The sequence below is a fragment of the Stegodyphus dumicola genome, chromosome 4 (assembly GCF_044657685.1).
Source record: "Stegodyphus dumicola isolate Sdum_Otavi_A_Nest chromosome 4, ASM4465768v1".
In the NCBI taxonomy this organism is placed as follows: Eukaryota; Metazoa; Arthropoda; class Arachnida; order Araneae; family Eresidae; genus Stegodyphus; species Stegodyphus dumicola.
The window spans coordinates 130,044,298-130,063,887 of record NC_140771.1 but is presented as its reverse complement, the minus strand read 5'-3'; the positions used below and the strand labels follow the sequence as shown (position 1 = coordinate 130,063,887).

General features: G+C 32.5%; 1 protein-coding gene across 2 annotated transcripts in view; it reads left to right on the top strand.

Annotated features, from left to right (window-relative positions):
* The first annotated feature begins 505 nt into the window (after positions 1-505).
* P58IPK (dnaJ homolog subfamily C member P58IPK) overlaps positions 506-19,590 on the top strand; it is a 47,979-nt gene continuing 28,894 nt past the window's right edge. The window contains exons 1-6 of one of the 2 annotated variants that reach the window (XM_035360963.2): positions 506-1,016; positions 4,351-4,461; positions 15,304-15,428; positions 15,527-15,601; positions 16,368-16,511; positions 17,234-17,415. In XM_035360963.2, coding sequence (XP_035216854.1) covers positions 950-1,016; positions 4,351-4,461; positions 15,304-15,428; positions 15,527-15,601; positions 16,368-16,511; positions 17,234-17,415 — 704 coding nt within the window. In that variant the 5' untranslated portion in view covers positions 506-949. The remainder of the gene's footprint in view (positions 1,017-4,350; positions 4,462-15,303; positions 15,429-15,526; positions 15,602-16,367; positions 16,512-17,233; positions 17,416-19,590) is intronic. The other variant, XM_085815445.1, reaches the window with a different exon arrangement.

Genomic DNA, 19,590 nt, shown 5'->3' with positions numbered 1-19,590 from the left:
TGCGAAATTGAGCACGGATACTGGGATCACGTGTTCTCTGCCAAAGTTTTCGCAGGTAGTTGCGCCGCTTAATTTTGGATTTAGTATCCGGCGGGAGCCTAGCGCCCGAATGAGTGATGATGAGTGATAGGTTTCGAAGCCGCGGCTGCTAATCGCACGTGATCGGCCAATTGCGACGTGAATGACCTTTCGCGAGTGGTTCCTTTCTCGTGTTGTTACACCACATGACCATTGATCAAGAAAATATAGAATCTTTTCAAAATTCATGATGCAAAATTGATTCTGGCTCTTTTTCAATATCAAAATTATTAAATTAAGTCCTTCAGTGTTTTCACCTTTTTTCTCTGTGGAAGGCAGTTTAACATTTGTTTATTTTTAACATTTCGACGCTAAATTTACCTCTTTGCGGAACCCTCTTTTCGGTAATTAATAATCTTTGATGATGTGGGGATAAAGGGATTAAGCTTATGAGCCACGTAATTGAACTCCCACACTTCCTTCTACCCTACTCTTTCTCCTCCCACCTAAGACTCCTCTAAATAGGAGCCCACCTTATCCTTATCCTTTTACTCCCACCTTATCCTTATCAGAAGTCGAGTAAAAAGAGTTTGGCATTACCTTTCAAAGAGGAATTTTTTGCTTTCTTTACTTGAAGTGGCAATAGCGGCTATTGTCCAATAACACGATCACACGCTCGGTTTTCTCTATTGAAATTGAAATTATGTACACATTTAGATTGTTTTCGAAATTGTATAGTGCTCTACTTATGTCAGATTTTACCTCATAAGTGATTCATTCCATGAAGTATTATGTGTCATTTGAAAATTATTTTGTAAATCATATTAAAAGTTTATCTATATTTTAGTGCAGTTTTAAGAGTATATATGTATACATATATGTAAATAGAATTAAGTGTGATATATTAATTTGTATCGTCTAGTTGTAAATTATGGATTTATCTTTGCACGTATTTATTTCACTGTTGTATATTATAAAGGACATTGCTAATGTAAAATGTAAGTATGATTTATTTTTGTGTGAAATATGTTAAAAGTAAAATGAAAATGTATAATTTTAATATTAATGCATAAAACTAAAAATGTTTAGTGTATTATTTGTGTTTTTTAAGTAACACAGTTTTAAATATTTTTGGTTTAGGATGATTTTGGATGATCATGACATTAAAATTTTTCTACTGGGTTATTGTAAACCGTATGCTTTTATTCATTGATTGGTGCACCTTATCATCATCATTATTATTATTTAGTTTCCAATGCAAAAAATTCATTTGTTGAATTTTGAAAGTTGTCTTTAGATGATAAGATACAAACAAAATATAGAGATAATTATACAAATAGAAGAATACAGTAGCAGAACCAGAATTTAGGCAACAGAAAATTAAAAAACAAAATCTTTTCATTATTGAAACATGTATTTATTTCGCATGTAAACTAAAGCTATATTTTCAAAGCTATGTGAGTTTGAAGACCTTGAGATCAAGACTATTAAAATTGAGGATCATCGTAGCTAATGTGATAAATGAAAGACTTGTCCTTGTGGCACAGAGTAGTTTATATAGTGTTATATCTATGTATACTAATCAACTATATGATATACTATACTGTAAAAAAGGGAAAATAATAGGTCATTACTATTTTTTTTTACTTAATGTTAATGTAACGTATGTAAGGAAAACGGCATTTTCAAATTATTGCTAAGAAAAATACATTCTTGTCATATTAATATGTATTAAATAAAGGAAATTTTTTTTCGTATCTAAATAAAAAAAAAAAATGCTTTTGATTTGGAAATCTGTAATCTGGGCATGATTACTAATGGTTATCCCCATTTATTTCTGATTTGCAGTAGTTTTATACATGATTATGTTTGATCAATTCATAACTTATTTTTAAAAATTTTTTCTTTCATGGAATATATATGTTTTAATGAAAAATTGATGAAAAGGCAACTTTTAGGCACTTTAGTTGTGTTTAAGTATTTTGGGTCCCGCCTTATTACAGCGCCCTCCAAAATTTAATTGCTAATCTACAGAGATGTAACATGTAGCGAGATTTAAGAATATGTGTCCAGATATTTTGTTTGATTAGCGATTCAGTCTTGGTGGTTGCTATTATAAGGTAGTACTGTATTTTGTTTCATTTTAGCAGTTCGAGTTTATCCCACTCGCTGGAAAAGCTAAAACCTTTTTTGTTAAAATGAAGAGACGTTTTAGTATGTGTTAAATGCCAGTTCTGTATATGTTAATATGTTATTGGTTAATATGTGTAAAATATAATTTCATTATTCTCTTGGCTGATATCCAATGTGAAATTTAAAACAGTAATTATTTAATTTTAACATTTACTGTTTTAAATGTATACTTGCATATCAGTATGTTCAATTCTGTGTAAGATAGCTTCAGTTTTCGTATTAGTTTAATACAAGATTAATTAGTTTGATAAAAAGGAAATTTTTTCGATATCTAATCACACTAAAAAAAGTAATTTCTTCTGTTTAATGATTATGAAAAAGTCTGGCATAATTACAATGTATTATTCAGGTACTGCATTAGAATGAATTTTTCCATTTGGTATCAGTTTCATGATACTAGCTAACGAAGCATGAGAAAGAATTAATTGTATTAAATATTTGGCTCAAGTGTAGAATCGCCCACTTATATGGTGCAGAATGCCAAGTTTGTGCAATTTTTGGATGTTTTTTAAATGAAAATAGCTTGATGTGTACATGGATACCGAGTTTGTGTAATTTTTCGACTTGTTACTTTCAAGTTGTTGCAGAATCGCCCACATATATGGTGCGTATCAATGTGTACATGGACAAAGGAAGTGTGCAATGCCAAGTTTGTGCAATTCTCTGATGTTTTTTTAAAACAGGTCGATGTGTACATGGATAACGAGTTTGTGCAATTCTTTGATTTATTTTCAAGTTTGCGATTTTGAGAAACGTGCTAAGCAGTGGGCGATTTAAACAATTGATCATTTATAGAAAAAATTTTAATTTTTAAAATTATTAATAGTGTAGATGACCCATTTTCAAATTTTGCTTTCATATGCTGTCCCAGAAAAAAAGAAAGATAATTCTGGGTGCTCCTTGTTTTTTGGCGATTCTTTCTTGACGCCAAGATCGGCGCCAGGAAGACATAATTTCAAGATGGCCGCTACACAAAACCAAAATAAAAAGTCAAAGAATTGCACAAACTCTGTGTCCATGAAACGTCGCGGTGCGCAATGAATTTGAAGTTAAGTACTATCCTTATTTTCAGGGCAGATGTTTTTATTTTATTTGGTTTATAATTCCTTACTAAATGTAGTGTTTCATCTCGGTGTAGTCGGTAGTTGATATGATTTAAATCAAATTCCTCATCATTATAATTCGCTTCCGATAGTGAAGAAAGTGACTCGGAGGTTATTGAGAACGAAAAAATTTCGATTGACAAATTAGTTGGTATTCTCGACGCAGCAATTATAGGACTTGAACAGCAGAACTTTGTAATTGAACAAGAAATTATGTCTGTTTATAGAATTAAAGAGAAAGTATTATCACATAAAACAAAACAACTTACATTGAAAGAAATGTTTAATAAAGTAAACAAATAAATATTAAGCTTTTTTTTTGTAAATTTTGATACCCTTTAGATCATAATTGTTCTTTATTTCATAAATTACAGTTTCATATTTTTAATTTTATAATTTCTGCATGGTATCGTACCAGATTTAAACTGATGATCTATAATCCGGAAAAATCGATAATCCGGAATCGCCAAAGTCCCGGATTAAAGATTTTTTACTGTAATAGAAATTTTGGAGTGTTGCTGTAGAGGATAGATGTGTGATGAATTAATTCAAGCATAATTCAACATGTGTGCTGAGCAAAATACAGTTAGAGAGAAGAGAGCTGTTGGTTATGATAGCAGAAGAAAGGCAGACAAGAAATTATTGCGATATTGATTATGATTACGATTAAGGATAATGAAATTATGCTCTGGTTTACTTTCATTTTAGTTAGTTTTAATTTAATTCTAATTGGGTGAGAATTTTTTTCCCCGTTAAGCAAGTATGTGTAATTAGCATTATATAAGGAGCATATGACAGGGATTTATGTTATTTGAAATGATTCATTTCAGAATTCATGATAAGCACTTTACTATTTTTAGAACAGAAAAACAAAATAATGAAATTAAAAAGAAATCTTAAAGTTGTATAATTAGAATTATATCTTGCATATAAATGTAAAAATTTATCTTCAAAGTTTACATTCATGTTTTTATTAGGTTATATTTAATATTTTGTATAAAATGAATATCAGTTTTATTGATACTAAATTTAATAGGTGAGCAATGGATTCCAAATCCAGAAATAGATAGGCATCTACAGTTAGGTCGAGAACTTCTAACTCAAGGAATGTATGATGATGCATTATCACATTATCATGCAGCTGTAGGTAAGTTTTTAATAAAAATGATTTTATTAGATTTTACACATATTAAAATTCCTCTGGCTTTCTTTAGACTGGTTTGTAATCTTTTGTTCATTCATTTTTCATGTGTCTCTTTGAAAACTACATGGGATTTCATTAAATTAAAAAAAATAAATTTAATAATTTAAGACTAATATGATAGGTATTCACTAAAGATTGGATCATAGACTCCAACTACTGTAGATTTTTCATAATTTCTACAGATATTTGTGAAAAACTGCAAACCTCAGAGAATGCTGAGAAATCTATAGATTTTACCTTACATACATATTCCCTCAACCATGAAAGTTGGCTACCCTCGCATTGTGACAATTGGCAGAGATTCCATCAAAGTTTTGTCAGGTGTTCCTATGGAATTCTAAAAAAATTGATGCATCTTTATTTAATAAACAATTGGTATTTGATCCGCTTTGTATTTGCACTTCGTAAAAGGGCTTTTGCAGATTTCTACTAACTTGTTAGTTTCTCCAATTTTACCAATTAAACTTTGAGCTCTATTTAAAAAGCTATGACCACAAACTTTCTGCAAGTTATTCGTGAATTCCCATTTGTTGGCGGTATTCAGCTTACTATATCGGGCCCCTTTTTATATCATATCGGACCTCATATACACATTTTTATGGTAGGATCTCATAATATTGAAAATAACATGTTCAAAATTTTAATTATTTTAATTTTTCAAAATGAAACAAAAAACAGCAATAACAATAAACAGCAGTAATAATAGTTAATTTATATACACGCAAAATATAATTTACAAACAACCTGATATTGTAAAATTAGTCAAATTACAGAGACTTAAATGGACTGGCCATCTGACCAGAATGAATGAACGAAGATCGTTGTTGCAAGAAAATCTTTCTGGCAAAGCCCGTGGGAAACAGACTTCAGGGCAGACCCCCCACTCAAATGGATTGATTGTGTTGGAAAAGGTCTTAATATTTTAAAGGTTAAAAATTAGAAAATAGTCGCCAAAAGGAGAGATGCCTGGAGAAGGCCAGGGCCCACTCACGGTTGTCGAACCATTGAAGAAGATTCTACACACAAAAGATGGCTTTTAACAATTAGTTGGGGTTATATCAAATGAGAGTGCATATGTTATGGCTGAGTTGTTACCTTGCGCTTATTTGTGATCTGCACTAAATTGCAGTGCTTGGCAAGAGAGTCGGGGGCAACGGGATAATACATAAGTACCGATTTTACTGAAAGAAGGCGATGGAAATGGCATGCAAAATGGAACCAACTTATTCTTCTCATAATTAATGAAATGCTTGAAGCATCATGTATCACATGTTAAGTGTATGGTCATGCTGATTTTAAAAAGTAATCAATCCCAGTTTAGCAAATTCCAACCCTTATCTTTTTAATTATACACCCTGCAGTGAAAGGCTTTTTTAACTCTGCATGCTGCATTTGGTTATATATAGTGAGAAAATGTAGCACATGTTTCTTTTGAGTCATGATTCAATTGGTTGTTTTTTAATTTCTTGAATTATGCTGCCTCAGTAAGAGGTTAAAATTATTAAGCCAACAATTTGACTCGTATTCTTCTGGATTCCCATGCAGTAAAGATTTTAAAGTTTGTGCAAATCATATACTTTGCCCTAGCAACAAAGACGTTTTCAGTTGCACATGGTGTTAAAGATGATTGTAAACAGCATATATTTTCTCAGAGGCATAAAGGAATTAGTGCTCAAAAGAAATATGAAGTTTATTCATACAGGTTAAAAAAAATTTCATATTTCTTTCGATGGATGAATACAGAATGATGGAACGGATGCTATAAAATTCAAATGCTCTCTAATTTGCTTTTTAACTGAACACAACTATCCAGTTTAAGTTTCGATCCATTGAAGCAGTTTTTAAACGCATTATATACTTTTAGTAGGCCGGAAGTAGTAAGTGAAGTTAAGAATTTGACAGGAAAGACGTTCAACTCAAAATTTAACTCTTAACACGTTGAGTGCCATGTCAGCCATCTGTGGCTGACACTAGACTTTCCGTTTAGGCCGCGTAGCCATTAGTGGCTGACGCTAGACTTTCCGTTTAGAATTCTACCATAGCAAAAAAAGTACTTCATTTAAATGTAACTTGTAAAAAGTTTGTATGTATTAAAAAAAAGGGGGGGGACAATATTTTATCCAAATTTAAGTATGAAAGCTCTTTAAGCCATGCACATTGGCAAAATAAACATATAGGGAAATTAATAACTCTGTTGTAGGAAAAGATATGTAATTCAGAACTTAAGCTTGCAAAGCATGTTACTTATAAATCTTTACATTCATAATTTATAAATGAATTATAAGTATTTTTGTTTAGTATATTTATATTTCTTATCTCCATCTAGAAAACCTCGGAAGATATATGGTGTATGGATTCTAATTTTCTTCTAATTATGAATTTCTTCTACAATTATTCAGGATTTAAAACATTTGCTTAATTACTATATTAGTAGATTTAGCAATGTATCTGCTTGAATAATAAAATGAAAATGTAAAATTAAATATACATATAATTTACAAGAATTGAGTTTGGTACTCTTCTGTTATTGGGACTAGATTCACATACATACATATGCTCGTACATATACACATGCATGCATGAACACATCCATTCATCTATACATATATACATACATTTCTAAATTCGGGCCGATAACAGAAAAGTACCTATTCAGTTTTTTTATTTTTTTTTTTTAAATTTTAAGTTAAATGTAATTGGCTTGTGTTTAATGATTAATTGAAATTGTATGCCTAAAGAGGTTATCACATCTAGCAATGGTGTCTGCTAGACGGGACTTTTTTGAGAAACGAGATTCTGGTAGCACTGGTTTAAACGTGATGATTCCTAGTAAAACAGCTCCACTGAAAGCGAAGTCCCACCTAGCTACGAAAACGATGTCCTGGCTATGCAGGATATTTTGAAACTTTGCCGAAAATGTTTTGTCTGCAGCTCTGTCCTCGATAGAGATCAATCAGACGAAAGTTCTAGTTCTGAAAGATCACATGATCCCAATATAAGCAATAATCAATTACTGTTTGGCGTTCAAGTCTCTTAGTAAGTAAAAATGGTAACCTAGCTATACAGGTTTCGTGGAAATGTCCAGGTTCTGAGAAATGTTCCTTTCAACATCCAGTCCTGCGTAGAGGAAACATATGTGATAGAGACTTCATATAGGGATATTTTCAGAATTGTGGAAATCTCATTTGTGTTATGTGCATTTTCAGAGTTGTAAAAAATCTCATTTCCGTATTGATTACTGGCAGGTTTTGCTGTAGGCTGGAGTTTGACCCCTGTATAAAGTTGAATACTGTTTTATTTTAATATTCAAATTAACATACTAGTCTTAAATTTTTAAATCTGTACAGTACCTCTTGTTTTTCATACCATACCCATACATGAAATGCAAGTTAATTATTTCATTTTGTTTTTATTCTAAAGTAATCAGGGGAATGTGGGTCCAGATATACCTGGAATTCCAGATTTTTTACTTTTCAATCCAGAAATTTTAGATTTCAGAAACTGCATATAAGTCATGTATCATGTTCAAAATCATACATACTCTGTCATGGTACGAGCAAGTAATCTGCACAGACTGATGGATGAGTTCAATATTTATTGATGCTGAGACTGCAGAAATCATTAGGAATCCTGGAAATTTTAATATATTAAAGAGTTTTAATGTATTTTGAAAGATGTATTTGTGTAGAATGTATAGATTATGTAAAAAAAGTATCCTTAAAGAGCTGTCTATCAAATTTAAACAAAGTTCAAAACATGAAAGTGTTTTGAGAGATGGCTAAGAAAAAACTTGAGAAGCCGGCAAAAAAGATGAAGACTGTGTCTACTAAAAACTTTCCGAAACCTACTCTCAGACAAAATGTTAAAATAAAAGTACCTGATATTGATAGATCGAAAATGGATTCAAAATCAGTAATAGCCGTTATTACAGATATTAAAGATCATGAGTTTTATGTTCTTGGTACTAATTTTGGTAAATTAAAATTGCTCTACATAAGTTACATAAGAAACCAGTTTATCTTTTGCAAAGAAAATTTTTTAAGTGATGAAGTTGGTACAGAAGAAATAAGTGTACATGAAGTATTAAAAAGACTTTCTTTAGTTGGGGGACAAGGACTTAGAAAATGCAACTGTTTAAAGAGGATGTGAGATTCTTCAATTACTTAGTGTAATTCTAAGTTACTGTAGAAAGAACTGATAAGCGAATAATTGCTTGAGTTTTTGTGTGACAAGAAACAAGAAGATGGAAGGGTAAATAATCCTTTATTCAGATAAGATTTAACAGAACTCCGTCTTGGAGTGTACAGTAAAAGCCGACACTTGGGCTTGAACTGAAGAGGCTAAGAACTAAACTAAAGAGATATAGCCAAAGCTATCAAGATTCTAACCGAGATGGTCCCTTAATGCTAATTGACAGCGAAGCTATCAAGGGCCTAAATAGAGCTGAGCGTAATAATAGCTTACGAGAGAGTAGCCTGAAAAGGCGGGCACGTGCAGACAGAATACCTGCTAACTTTCTCGCTAAGACCAAAGAACTTCGCTTTTAAATACTGCTCCTTCTCATTATGTATTCAGATGTGATTCTAAATTTACGTTCTGGCCAGAAGTAGTAAGTGAAGTTAAGAATTTGACAGGAAAGTCGTTCAACTCAAAATTTAACTCTTAACACGTTGAGTGCCATGTCAGCCATCTGTGGCTGACACTAGACTTTCCGTTTAGGCCGCGTAGCCATTAGTGGCTGACGCTAGACTTTCCGTTTAGACCGCATGAGCCATCTGTGGCTGACACTAAACTTTCCGTTTAGGCAGTGTCAGTCATCTGTGGCTGACTCTAGACTTTCCGTTTAGGCAGCGTCAGCCATCTGTGGCTGACACTAGACTTTCCGTTTAGGCCGCGTCGACTGCTGCTGACTGACAGCATGTAACATGATATATAACTATACAATTTAACTTGTTTTATGGAATTACAGAAAAATTATTTAAAATTTACTTAATTTTGATTCATTACAGGACTAATGGATTTCGTTGAAACACAGTAAGCATAAAAACGGTTCTCCATTACAGCTATTACAAATTGTGACAACTGTCTTAGTCTTTTTTCTGGCCATTACTCTGCCAACTTCAGTTGCATTTTTATCATAACATAATTTTCAATATTTCCGTACTTCAGAGGCTTTTCCCGGTTTTCTTTGGAGTTTATGCTGTCGTTTTTTTAGATATTCTTGCATTTCTGTTCGATGGAATATCTTCTTTTTCACAACTTGTAAGGGATAGCGCTAATTCTTTCCGGACTTCAGTAATGCTAATTTTCTGCTTCATAATATCATTCTATAGAATGTAACTATTTACAAAACAGACTTTGCGCGTAACGTGTTGAATGAATGCCTATAGGAATCACGTTCCAAATGTAAACTATCTTCTACTGTGAATACTTTTTAGTAAAAAGTTCTCTAGCATATCTTACAGTAGTTTTCAATTTCCTTTAACATCTAAAATACTTTTTTTGTTTGCTATCAGTAAGATGAAAAAAAAAAAAAAACTATGTGCAGGCACATAAATTTTTCTAAATATATGTAGTATCTGGAAGTGCGACACAAACACCAGAGGGCCTCACTGATGCGCCAGCAGCGAGGTGAAAGAGGAGTATGACAGAGACTTTCTTCTGCTATCCCACGCGAAGGTGGTGAGATGTCTGTCTACACGTGAAGGTGTAGAATAAGGAACTGTAGTTTTCCACGCGAAGGTGGTAAATTGAACTGTATAATACATCAGCAAGTGCGAGTAAGCAATAATCGGTTATGTGATAAGAACTGGCAAGAGCTATACAGAATTATGTTTGGATCAAGCGGCACTTGTGTTTAATCTAATTTGAACCTTTTCTGATTATCTTTATTAAATGTCCTGTGGTGTGGAAAACAACGTTGGAATTGTTATTTAGCATCTTCAAATCCCCCACTACAGAAATTCTGGAGGTCTGACCACGATATTTGTATAATTGATATTGGATACTTGATATTTGGATACTTCAGAGAAGGTACTGTGAAAACTTTGCTTTATTTCTTTCTTGAAGATAGTGATACTTTTGTTTCGTTTTTAAAATGAGTTTCCTAAATAATTTGAAGAAAAGTGATTTAATAGTAATTGCGGAACAAATTGGACAGACTGTTCCAGAAAATGCTAAAAAAGCTGGCATTAGAAAAATTATCGAAAATTCGGATGTTTTTCAAAACGAACGTTGAATTTGTTCGTGGCGTCGTCAAGTCGATCGCAGAGGATCGGACGCCTAAAACAAGTAATGAACACTATCTGTTAGAGATCGAACGTCTTAAATTAGCTCAAATTGAGAAGCAGATTGAATTAGAAAGTTTAAAATCACAATCGTTATCGAGTGATAGAGGAAATGTGCGGACTAGTGTTGAAGATATTATTAAAAGCGTCAAAACACTAACTATAGCTGTACCTCAGAAACCGGAAGCTATGCATTTGTTTTTTCAGTCACTTGAGAAAGCTTTTACTACTAAAAGTGTACCAGTGAAGTTAAAATCAGAAGTGTTGATTAATATATTAGGTGATAAATGTGATAATGTTCTAACGTATGTTTCTGAACAAGAAATCGCGGATTATGATAAATTAAAAACTCTAATCTTGAAAGAATTTCAGCCAACACCGCGTGAATGTTTGAACAATTTTAAAAATGCGCAGAGACATTCATCTGAATCTCATGTTCAGTTCACGTCTCGACTCAGTGCAACTTTCAATTATTATTGCAAGTTAAGAGAGGTAGATGACTTTAAGAAATTGTGTGATCTTATTATATCTGATAAGTTGTATGAAACTCTGGATTCTAAAACAAAAGAACATATTAGTGTTCGGGAGGGTCAAAGTTGGTACCCACCTAATCAATTGGGAAGAGAATGTGATTTATTTTATTCATCCAGCTGTAAATCTTTAGTTGACACCAGTAACATGCGAATTGAAACTCCAGAAAATAAAAAGCTTAATTTTTCCAAAAACAATCTTAGAAAAGCTCAGAGCAATTTCAAGGATTCAGGGAAGTTTGTAAATCAGGGTGGTAGTAAACCAGATCGTATTTGCTATGTTTGTGGGAGTAAAGGGGAATTATTTCACTTTGCGAGAAATTGTCCCAAACGGTTAGGAAAGGAGGAAAGTTTGTCTCCAAAAAAGGTATCTGGGTTAGAGATTGAATCGGATAATGCAGCTAGAAATAAGTTAGAATTTATTGAACTGTTGATTGATGGTAAGAAAGTAAAATGTTTAATAGATTCTGGAAGTGAATTGATAGTTGTAAAGAAATCTCTTTTTCCGAATAAATTATCAAGTGGATATATAGAACTCAAAAGTTCGTTTGGTCACGTGGTTAAAGGGGAAACGGCTAAGTTTATTTTTTCTTTATGCGAAAGCAAAAAACAAAAAGAGATAGAAGCAGCGATGGTTGATGAATTGATAACAGACTGTATTTTCTCCCCTTCCTGTCTAAAAATGATCTGTTGTGACCAGGTGATGATTACGCAATATGAAAATGATTCCGTCTCTTCGGAAAGGAATTTTTTGTCTTTTATTTCTGCAGCCATTGAGGGAGACAGCAAAATAGATTTATGGCATATTAAAGATGAAGGATTATGCAATACTGTTTCCAATCTTATTAATGAGTATAAACCGCGCAGTACAAACTTAAAAATGAAAGTAATATTAAAAGATGATATTCCAGTTTCTCAGCGTTCGAGGAGAATTCCTTTTGCTGATCAAAAAATTGTTGATAATCAAATAGATGAATGGTTACAGGATGGGATTATAAAGCCGTCGTGTTCAGAATATGCTTCACCAATTGTTTTGTGTAGAAAAAAATTGGGCAAGACACGGATTTGTGTTGACTTTAGGCAGTTAAATAAAAAAATAGTTAAGGATTCTTTTCCTATGGCACAAGTAGAAGAGGTTTTAGATCGTTTGGGTGAAGCAAAGGTTTTTTCGATGTTAGACTTAAAGAATGGTTTTTTTCATGTTCCAGTTGAGGAAAACTGCACTAAATATTTGGCATTTATTACTCATGCAGGCTTGTACGAATTTCTAAAAGCACCTTTTGGTTTGTGCACGTCCCCTAGTGTGTTTCAAAGATTTATTTATAATGTGTTTAGAGATTTAATTCGGGATGACACTGTTGTTACTTACATGGACGACTTTATTATTCCAGCATGAAACGAGAACAAAGGTTTAGAAAAGTTGAAACGCGTTTTAGAAGTAGCCAAAGAATATGGTTTGGAGATTAATTTTAAGAAATGCCAATTTTTTAAAAGAAAAATAGAATTTCTCAGGTATGTTATTGAGGATGGTACAATTCGCCCCTCTACTGAAAAAACCAGGGCTGTTCAAAATTTCCCGGAACCCAAAAACCTTAAGCAGATTCAAAGTTTCTTGGGCCTTACTGGGTATTTTATGAAATTTATTGCCAATTATTCAAAAATAGCGAAACCATTAAGTAATCTTCTTCGTAACGGAGCAGAATTCAAATTTGGGCCTGAGCAAAAAGATGCATTTAATAAATTGAAAGAACTTTTATCCACAAGTCCGGTTCTTCATATTTTTAAACAAGGAGCACCATTAGAATTGCATACAGACACAAACAGTCATGGTTTCGGCGCTGTATTGCTACAAAAGTCAGATGATGGACAGTTACACCCCATTTACTTCATGAGTAAAAAAACTAGTTTCCAACAAGAGAAGCTATCTAGTTATGAGCTTGAAGTTTTAGCTATAGTAGAAGCTCTAAAGAAATTCAGGAATTACCTTTTAGGATCTAAGGTCAGGATAGTTACGGATTGCGATGCTTTCCAGAAGACCATGTATAAGAAAGATCTAACCCTAAAGTAGCGAGATGGGCGTTACTTCTAGAAGAATTTGACTATGAAATTGTTCACAGATCTGGGCAACAAATGAAACATGTGGATTCATTAAGTAGAAACGCGGTCATGATGGTTACTTGTTCTCAGGGAGAAATTACAGCTGAAATTGCAGCTGCGCAAAGAAGTGATGAGCGTCTCCAGTTGCTAAAATCCTTAGTCGAGCAAGGACTAAAGAAAGATTTTCTAGTGAAAAATGGAGTATTATACAAGTTTGACAGAGATCGTGAGCTACTTGTGGTACCCGAAGCATTAGAGTTAGAAATCATACGTAGTATCCACAAGAAGGGACATTTCGCAGTATCTAAAACAGAAGATCTGCTGAAAACCGACTTTTATATTTCTAACCTTAGAAAACGAATTGAGCAAGTTATTTCAAATTGTGTAGAATGTATTTTGTGCGACAGAAAACGAGGTAAGAGCGAAGGATTTCTGAATCCCATACCAAAAGATAGTATCCCTTTGAGCACTTTTCATATCGATTTTATAGGACCATTACCTTCGACAAATAAGAACTACAATCACATCTTAACCGTGGTTGATGCAGTCACAAAGTTCGTGTGGCTCTATCCAGTAAAGTCTACATCAGCTCAAGAGGCATTGCAGAAGCTGAAACTGCAACAATCAACTTTCGGTAATCCTTTGAGAATTATAAGTGATAAAGGTACGGCGTTTACCTCTAAAGACTTTGAAGATTACTGTAGTCAAGAGAAGATCCAGCACATATTCACAACTACCGGCGTTCCTAGAGGAAATGGACAAGTGGAAAGGATTCATCTCACTCTGATTCCAGTCTTATCCAAATTAGCCATAGATGATCCAACCAAGTGGTACAAATATGTTGGAGATGTACAAAGGATCTTGAACAGCACTAAGAGCAGAAGCACAAAGAGTTCTCCATTTGAGCTTCTCATTGGTGTTAAAATGAGAAATCGAGAAGACTTAAAGATTATGGAAATTCTTGAAGAAGAAGAAAGAAATATTATGATGAAAGATCGAGAAGATATGAGAGAGGAAGCAAGAAAAAACATTCTAAAAATTCAGGAAGAGAATAGAAAAACATACAACAAGAAGAGAAAAGAGGCACAAGTATACAATGTGAACGACCTAGTTGCCATACAAAGAACGCAATATGGAGGTGCACTAAAGTTAAGGCCAAAGTTCTTCGGCCCTTATCGTGTAACAGCGAGGAAAGGCAAAGATCGTTACCAGGTGGAAAAAGTGGGACACCATGAAGGTCCTGGATGTACCACTACAGCAGCTGATCTCATAAAGCCATGGACTTCTACTATATAGGACTATGTGTGGTTCTTCCACACTTCTTTCTTTTTGTTTTTTTTCCCTTTTTTTTTTTTGTTTTTTTTTAAATTTATTTTCAGGTGCTGTCTGATGTTCCAGTGTTGCTGATCCGTGTTTTTGTGGATGAAAATGTGTCAGGACGGATGAGTTGTAGTATCTGGAAGTGCGACACAACCACCAGAGGGCCTCACCGATGCGCCAGCAGCGAGGTGAAAGCGGAGTATGACAGAGACTTTCTTCTGCTATCTCACGCGAAGGTGGTGAGATGTCTGTCTACACGTGAAGGTGTAGAATAAGGAACTGTAGTTTTCCACGCGAAGGTGGTAAATTGAACCGTATAATACATCAGCAAGTGCGAGTAAGCAATAATCGGTTATGTGATAAGAACTGGCAAAAGCTATACAGAATTATGTTTGGATCAAGCGGCACTTGTATTTAATCTAATTTGTACCTTTTCTGATTATCTTTATTAAATGTTCTGTGGTGTGGAAAAAACGTTGGAATTGTTATTTAGCATATTCAACTCCCCCACTACATATATATTATGTAATAATTATGATGAAATTTTTTAGATGCTGATCCATACAATTATTTCACCTATTATTCTCGTGCTACCGTATATCTTGCTATTGGAAAAATAGCATCTGCTCTGAAGGACCTTACAAAAGTCATAGATTTGAAACCAGACTTTTCTGCTGTGAGTATAATTAATAACTGTTAAATTTCTGTGAAACCTGTTTTCTTATAGGAGAAGCTAGAAATAAGTTCTTTGAAAATATTCTTCTTTTAAACTAGGCTCGTCTTCAGAGAGGAAATTTACTTTTAAAACAAGGCAAGTTAGATGAGGCACATATTGATTATGAGAGTGTGGTATGTAAAGGATTTTTATCTGCTTATCTTATCTAAATAAAATTTGATTTCGTAAGCCTTGCTTATGTTACTGCACATTATATTTTGATTTATTGAGTTATTGATTGCATGATAGTGCTAAGGTATAACTGAAGTATTTTTTAAATCTCTTTTCTATAGTTACTGTTATTGGCCTAAACATGTTAAATTAAAGGCTTTATAAATTTTATGTGAATTTTCATATATTTTTGCCTATCAGGATAATTAAGAACTACTTTTTCTATAGAGAATATCATTTTAAAATGCTATGTTGACTGAAATTTCTTGTTTTTAACTTGATATCCTGTCTCTACATTTTTCAAAGGTCTGTTTTTAGGTACTATTCTGTTATCAAAACCGGGTTCAGAAATGTGTATATGTAAGTAGAAATGTATATGTGTATACATACACACATATAGGCACATACATACACATATTCATACATTTCTGAATCCGGTCTCATTAAACAGAAAAGTGCCATTTTTTATCCAAGCATTTTATGATTGTGAAAATTTCTTTTCATTGAACTCATTCAGTGGTAATAATTTTATTATAGCCTATGCTTAGAAAAGAACCTATTTTTTAAAAGTGTTTTGTAATACCTTTGTTCACTTCAGAACTATCACTTGTTTTAAATACAGCTTGTTCATATACTTTCCAAAATGTTTCTACTACTTTTTTTAATAACACATACTTTTTAAATGTATTTTTCAAAATTCCAATGTGTTTTTATGTTTAATTTATTTAGCTCCGTGTGGATCCAATGAATCCTGATGCACATCATGGATATAATATGATCGATCCAATAAAGAGAGATGTGCAGTTGGCATACGGAATGGTAGCAGATCGTAATTTTCATGAAGCCATAGCTGTATTAACTCGATTGCTTCAGGTATTTATAATTTCAGAATGAAATTCAAATTTATAATCATGTGTAGAATTATGTTAATAAAAACAGTTTCTTTAATATAAACCAATTTCCATGGATAGAAATACTTTTAAAGGAAGTAGAGATCTATTGTATCAAATGCATTTGTAATGAAATATTTAACTGCATTTATTTTTATGGGAATATTTTAACAAAAATAATTCTGGAAATATTACCAACAAATTTTAAAATCGTTAATGATTATTTTAAAAATGTTAACATACTAAAATTTTCTTAGATTTTTTTTTCAATAAAATACGTTTTTGAATTTTAAAAATGTGAGTCATCTAAAAAATTGTTTTTAAATTTAGCTTCTCATGTTTAGGCTTCTGAAAGAGCTTTGCTTGAAATAACTGCTAATTAAAAACAATTTAATTACTTTTTAAAAAAAATATGTATAATGCATAAATGATTTTGTGCAGTGAGTATTTGTATAGTTCACTCAATTTATGTTTTCAAGTTTTAACTTAAGGAATTAAATATTTTTGAAATCTTGCATTTTCATCATGCAGTATACAAAATTTTTTATAAATTATCAAATATTCTTATTTTGATACTTAAATAGCAGTACTGCTATGCTGAATTATGATAGTATGAATAGTTTTTCAAATTTTCTTCACTAAAAAAAGTTTTAAAAACATTTGTGAAGTATATTTTATTCTCATTATTTAATTGTTCCATTTCAGGAAGTTCCCTGGGATGTTAAACTGAGAGAAATGCGATCTCAGTGTTATGAAGCTGTTGGGGATTTGATAAGTGCTATTAGTGACCTCCGATCCATATTAAAATCCCAAATGGATAACCAGTTGCGATATTTAAAATTGAGTGAACTCTATTATGAAATAGGGGAGACTGAAGAATCTTTAAAGTATGTTCTTGATTTTTTTTAATAATCTGTTTGTTCGTTTTTATCGTATTATGATTTATTGGTTTCTTTGTATCTTTTCATACTCTATTGTTTTGGCACTTAGTATAACTTTTTATATTTTAGAAATTGAAATATATGAACTAAATTTTAAAATAGGGATGGATAGTTTGAATTGATTAGTATTAAGATTTTAAAGGTAAATGTGCAGTGATTTTGTAATGTTTTTTCTTCCTTCTTGGAAAAAATAAGTATTATTCAATTGAATGAAATTATACAAATTAATTTTTGTAATATATTTTCAATAATTGCTATTACAACATATTGCTTTTGAAAAATGTTCATTAAATTTCATTGAAATTTGTAGAGCAAATTAAGTCTGAGGTTGAGTTTTATTAAAAAATTCCAATGATTTGTTTCCATCTGTTATCTTTAATTGTTCTACAGGAGTTATTTTCTTGCTTTGTTCAGTGTTTGGATTTTCTTAATGAAGTAACATATTCAGATCCAGTGTAAAGTCCAAAATTTGGACGTTCAGGTATCTGGAATAATCCTGGATTACCACCAATCTTTTAAAAACTGTAGCTTAATGTTTTTTGCTTGCCCATTTAATAATTTTTCATAAGAAAACATGTTGAGAGGAGAGATTGTCAATTTCACTAACGTTAGTCTGGCAAACAATTATTTTTTACTGTGATCATCACATGACTATCAACACATTGAAAGTCTATTTTTTTTTTTTTTTTTTTTTTTTTTTTTAATTTTAGTAACTAATACCAGAGAACATGGTAACCTTTTATGCTGATTGGCAATGTTGTAACTTGGTGATGATTTCAGACTTCAGTTTGCTCTGCTGCCATGTGTTTGATGTGTTGACCAACAATTTCTTTCCATATGCAAAAAATGGATTTTCTAAATGATATTCATAAGCTAAAAGTTTACATTTAATGCTGTCTGAATTGAGATTAACTGATTTGTTATTCAGATAGGCTCAGTACCAGTGCCAGAGCTGGTGTGACTGCATCAGGTGACAATGTAGGATAGGAGAGGCAAAGTTTTTAGGATTTAGAGAAGCACTGAGCAGCAAAATTAAGGAATGGCAAAATCTTTAGAATTTATGGAAGGCACTGTGAAGCAATTTTTTTTTTTTTTTTTTTTTTTTTTAAATTTAGAGAGGCATTTGGCAGTATAGCACAAACCTTGGATAAACCTCAAGTCAGTGGTGCTCAACCTTTGGCCTATCGCTAACACATTTCCAAAACATCAACTATGGTTATTAATATGGCTTGATAAATTCTGAAAATGGGTGAAATTTTTGTCTTTCATCTGATTTATTGAGAAATTTAACTTTATCTGAAAAGCCGTTATGGTCCCAGTCAATTGAAAAAGGTTTCTTTCTTTTCCCTGGAGATCTTTGTTCAGTTTAGCTGTTATATCCGTGAGAAAATACAAATCGGATAACCAATTATTATCGTCCAATTCTTTATAACTTTCGTTTCCGGATTCCCAAAACTACTTTATTGGCAAAAGAAGTTCTACAAATTGTTGGGTACTATTCCGTTTTGAGGACCATAAAAAATTGCAGCAAAAATGTATGCGCAAAAGCGCCAAATCTAGCAAACGCGCCCGTTGAACAGCGCGCCAAATCTAGCGTACGCGCGGATTTCAGATTGCATAAGTTTATATAGTTCTATATTTTTAAGACGCCACGGAAATACTAGTTTAATTTTTAAATCCTTTTTTGATATCCTATGGATTTAACAATTTGGGAATTGCCCATGACGAAAAGTGTGCAATAGAATTTTGGGTAAAGTTCAGAATCACCCACTGCTTGGCGCGTTTTTAAGAATTGGACATACTCGGTATCCACGTACACATCAACCTATTTTCACTTAAAAAAAAGTAAAAGAAAACTGACAAAAGTTCAATTGTTTTTACCCTTGTAAAAAGCGGCAAACAAATAAGTGGGCGATTCTGCACTTTTCCGAGAATTTTTTCAAAGAAAAGGCATCATTCATTATAGAAAATTACGTTTGAACAACCAACGAGATGAAACTATGCTTTAGCGATAACTCAGTAGCGAAATAGAGATGCATGCATCCATTCAGTTATGTTTAGCGATTTTTATATAAATTATAATAATCTATTTGCTCTTATGCTTCCATTCAGTCATGTTTA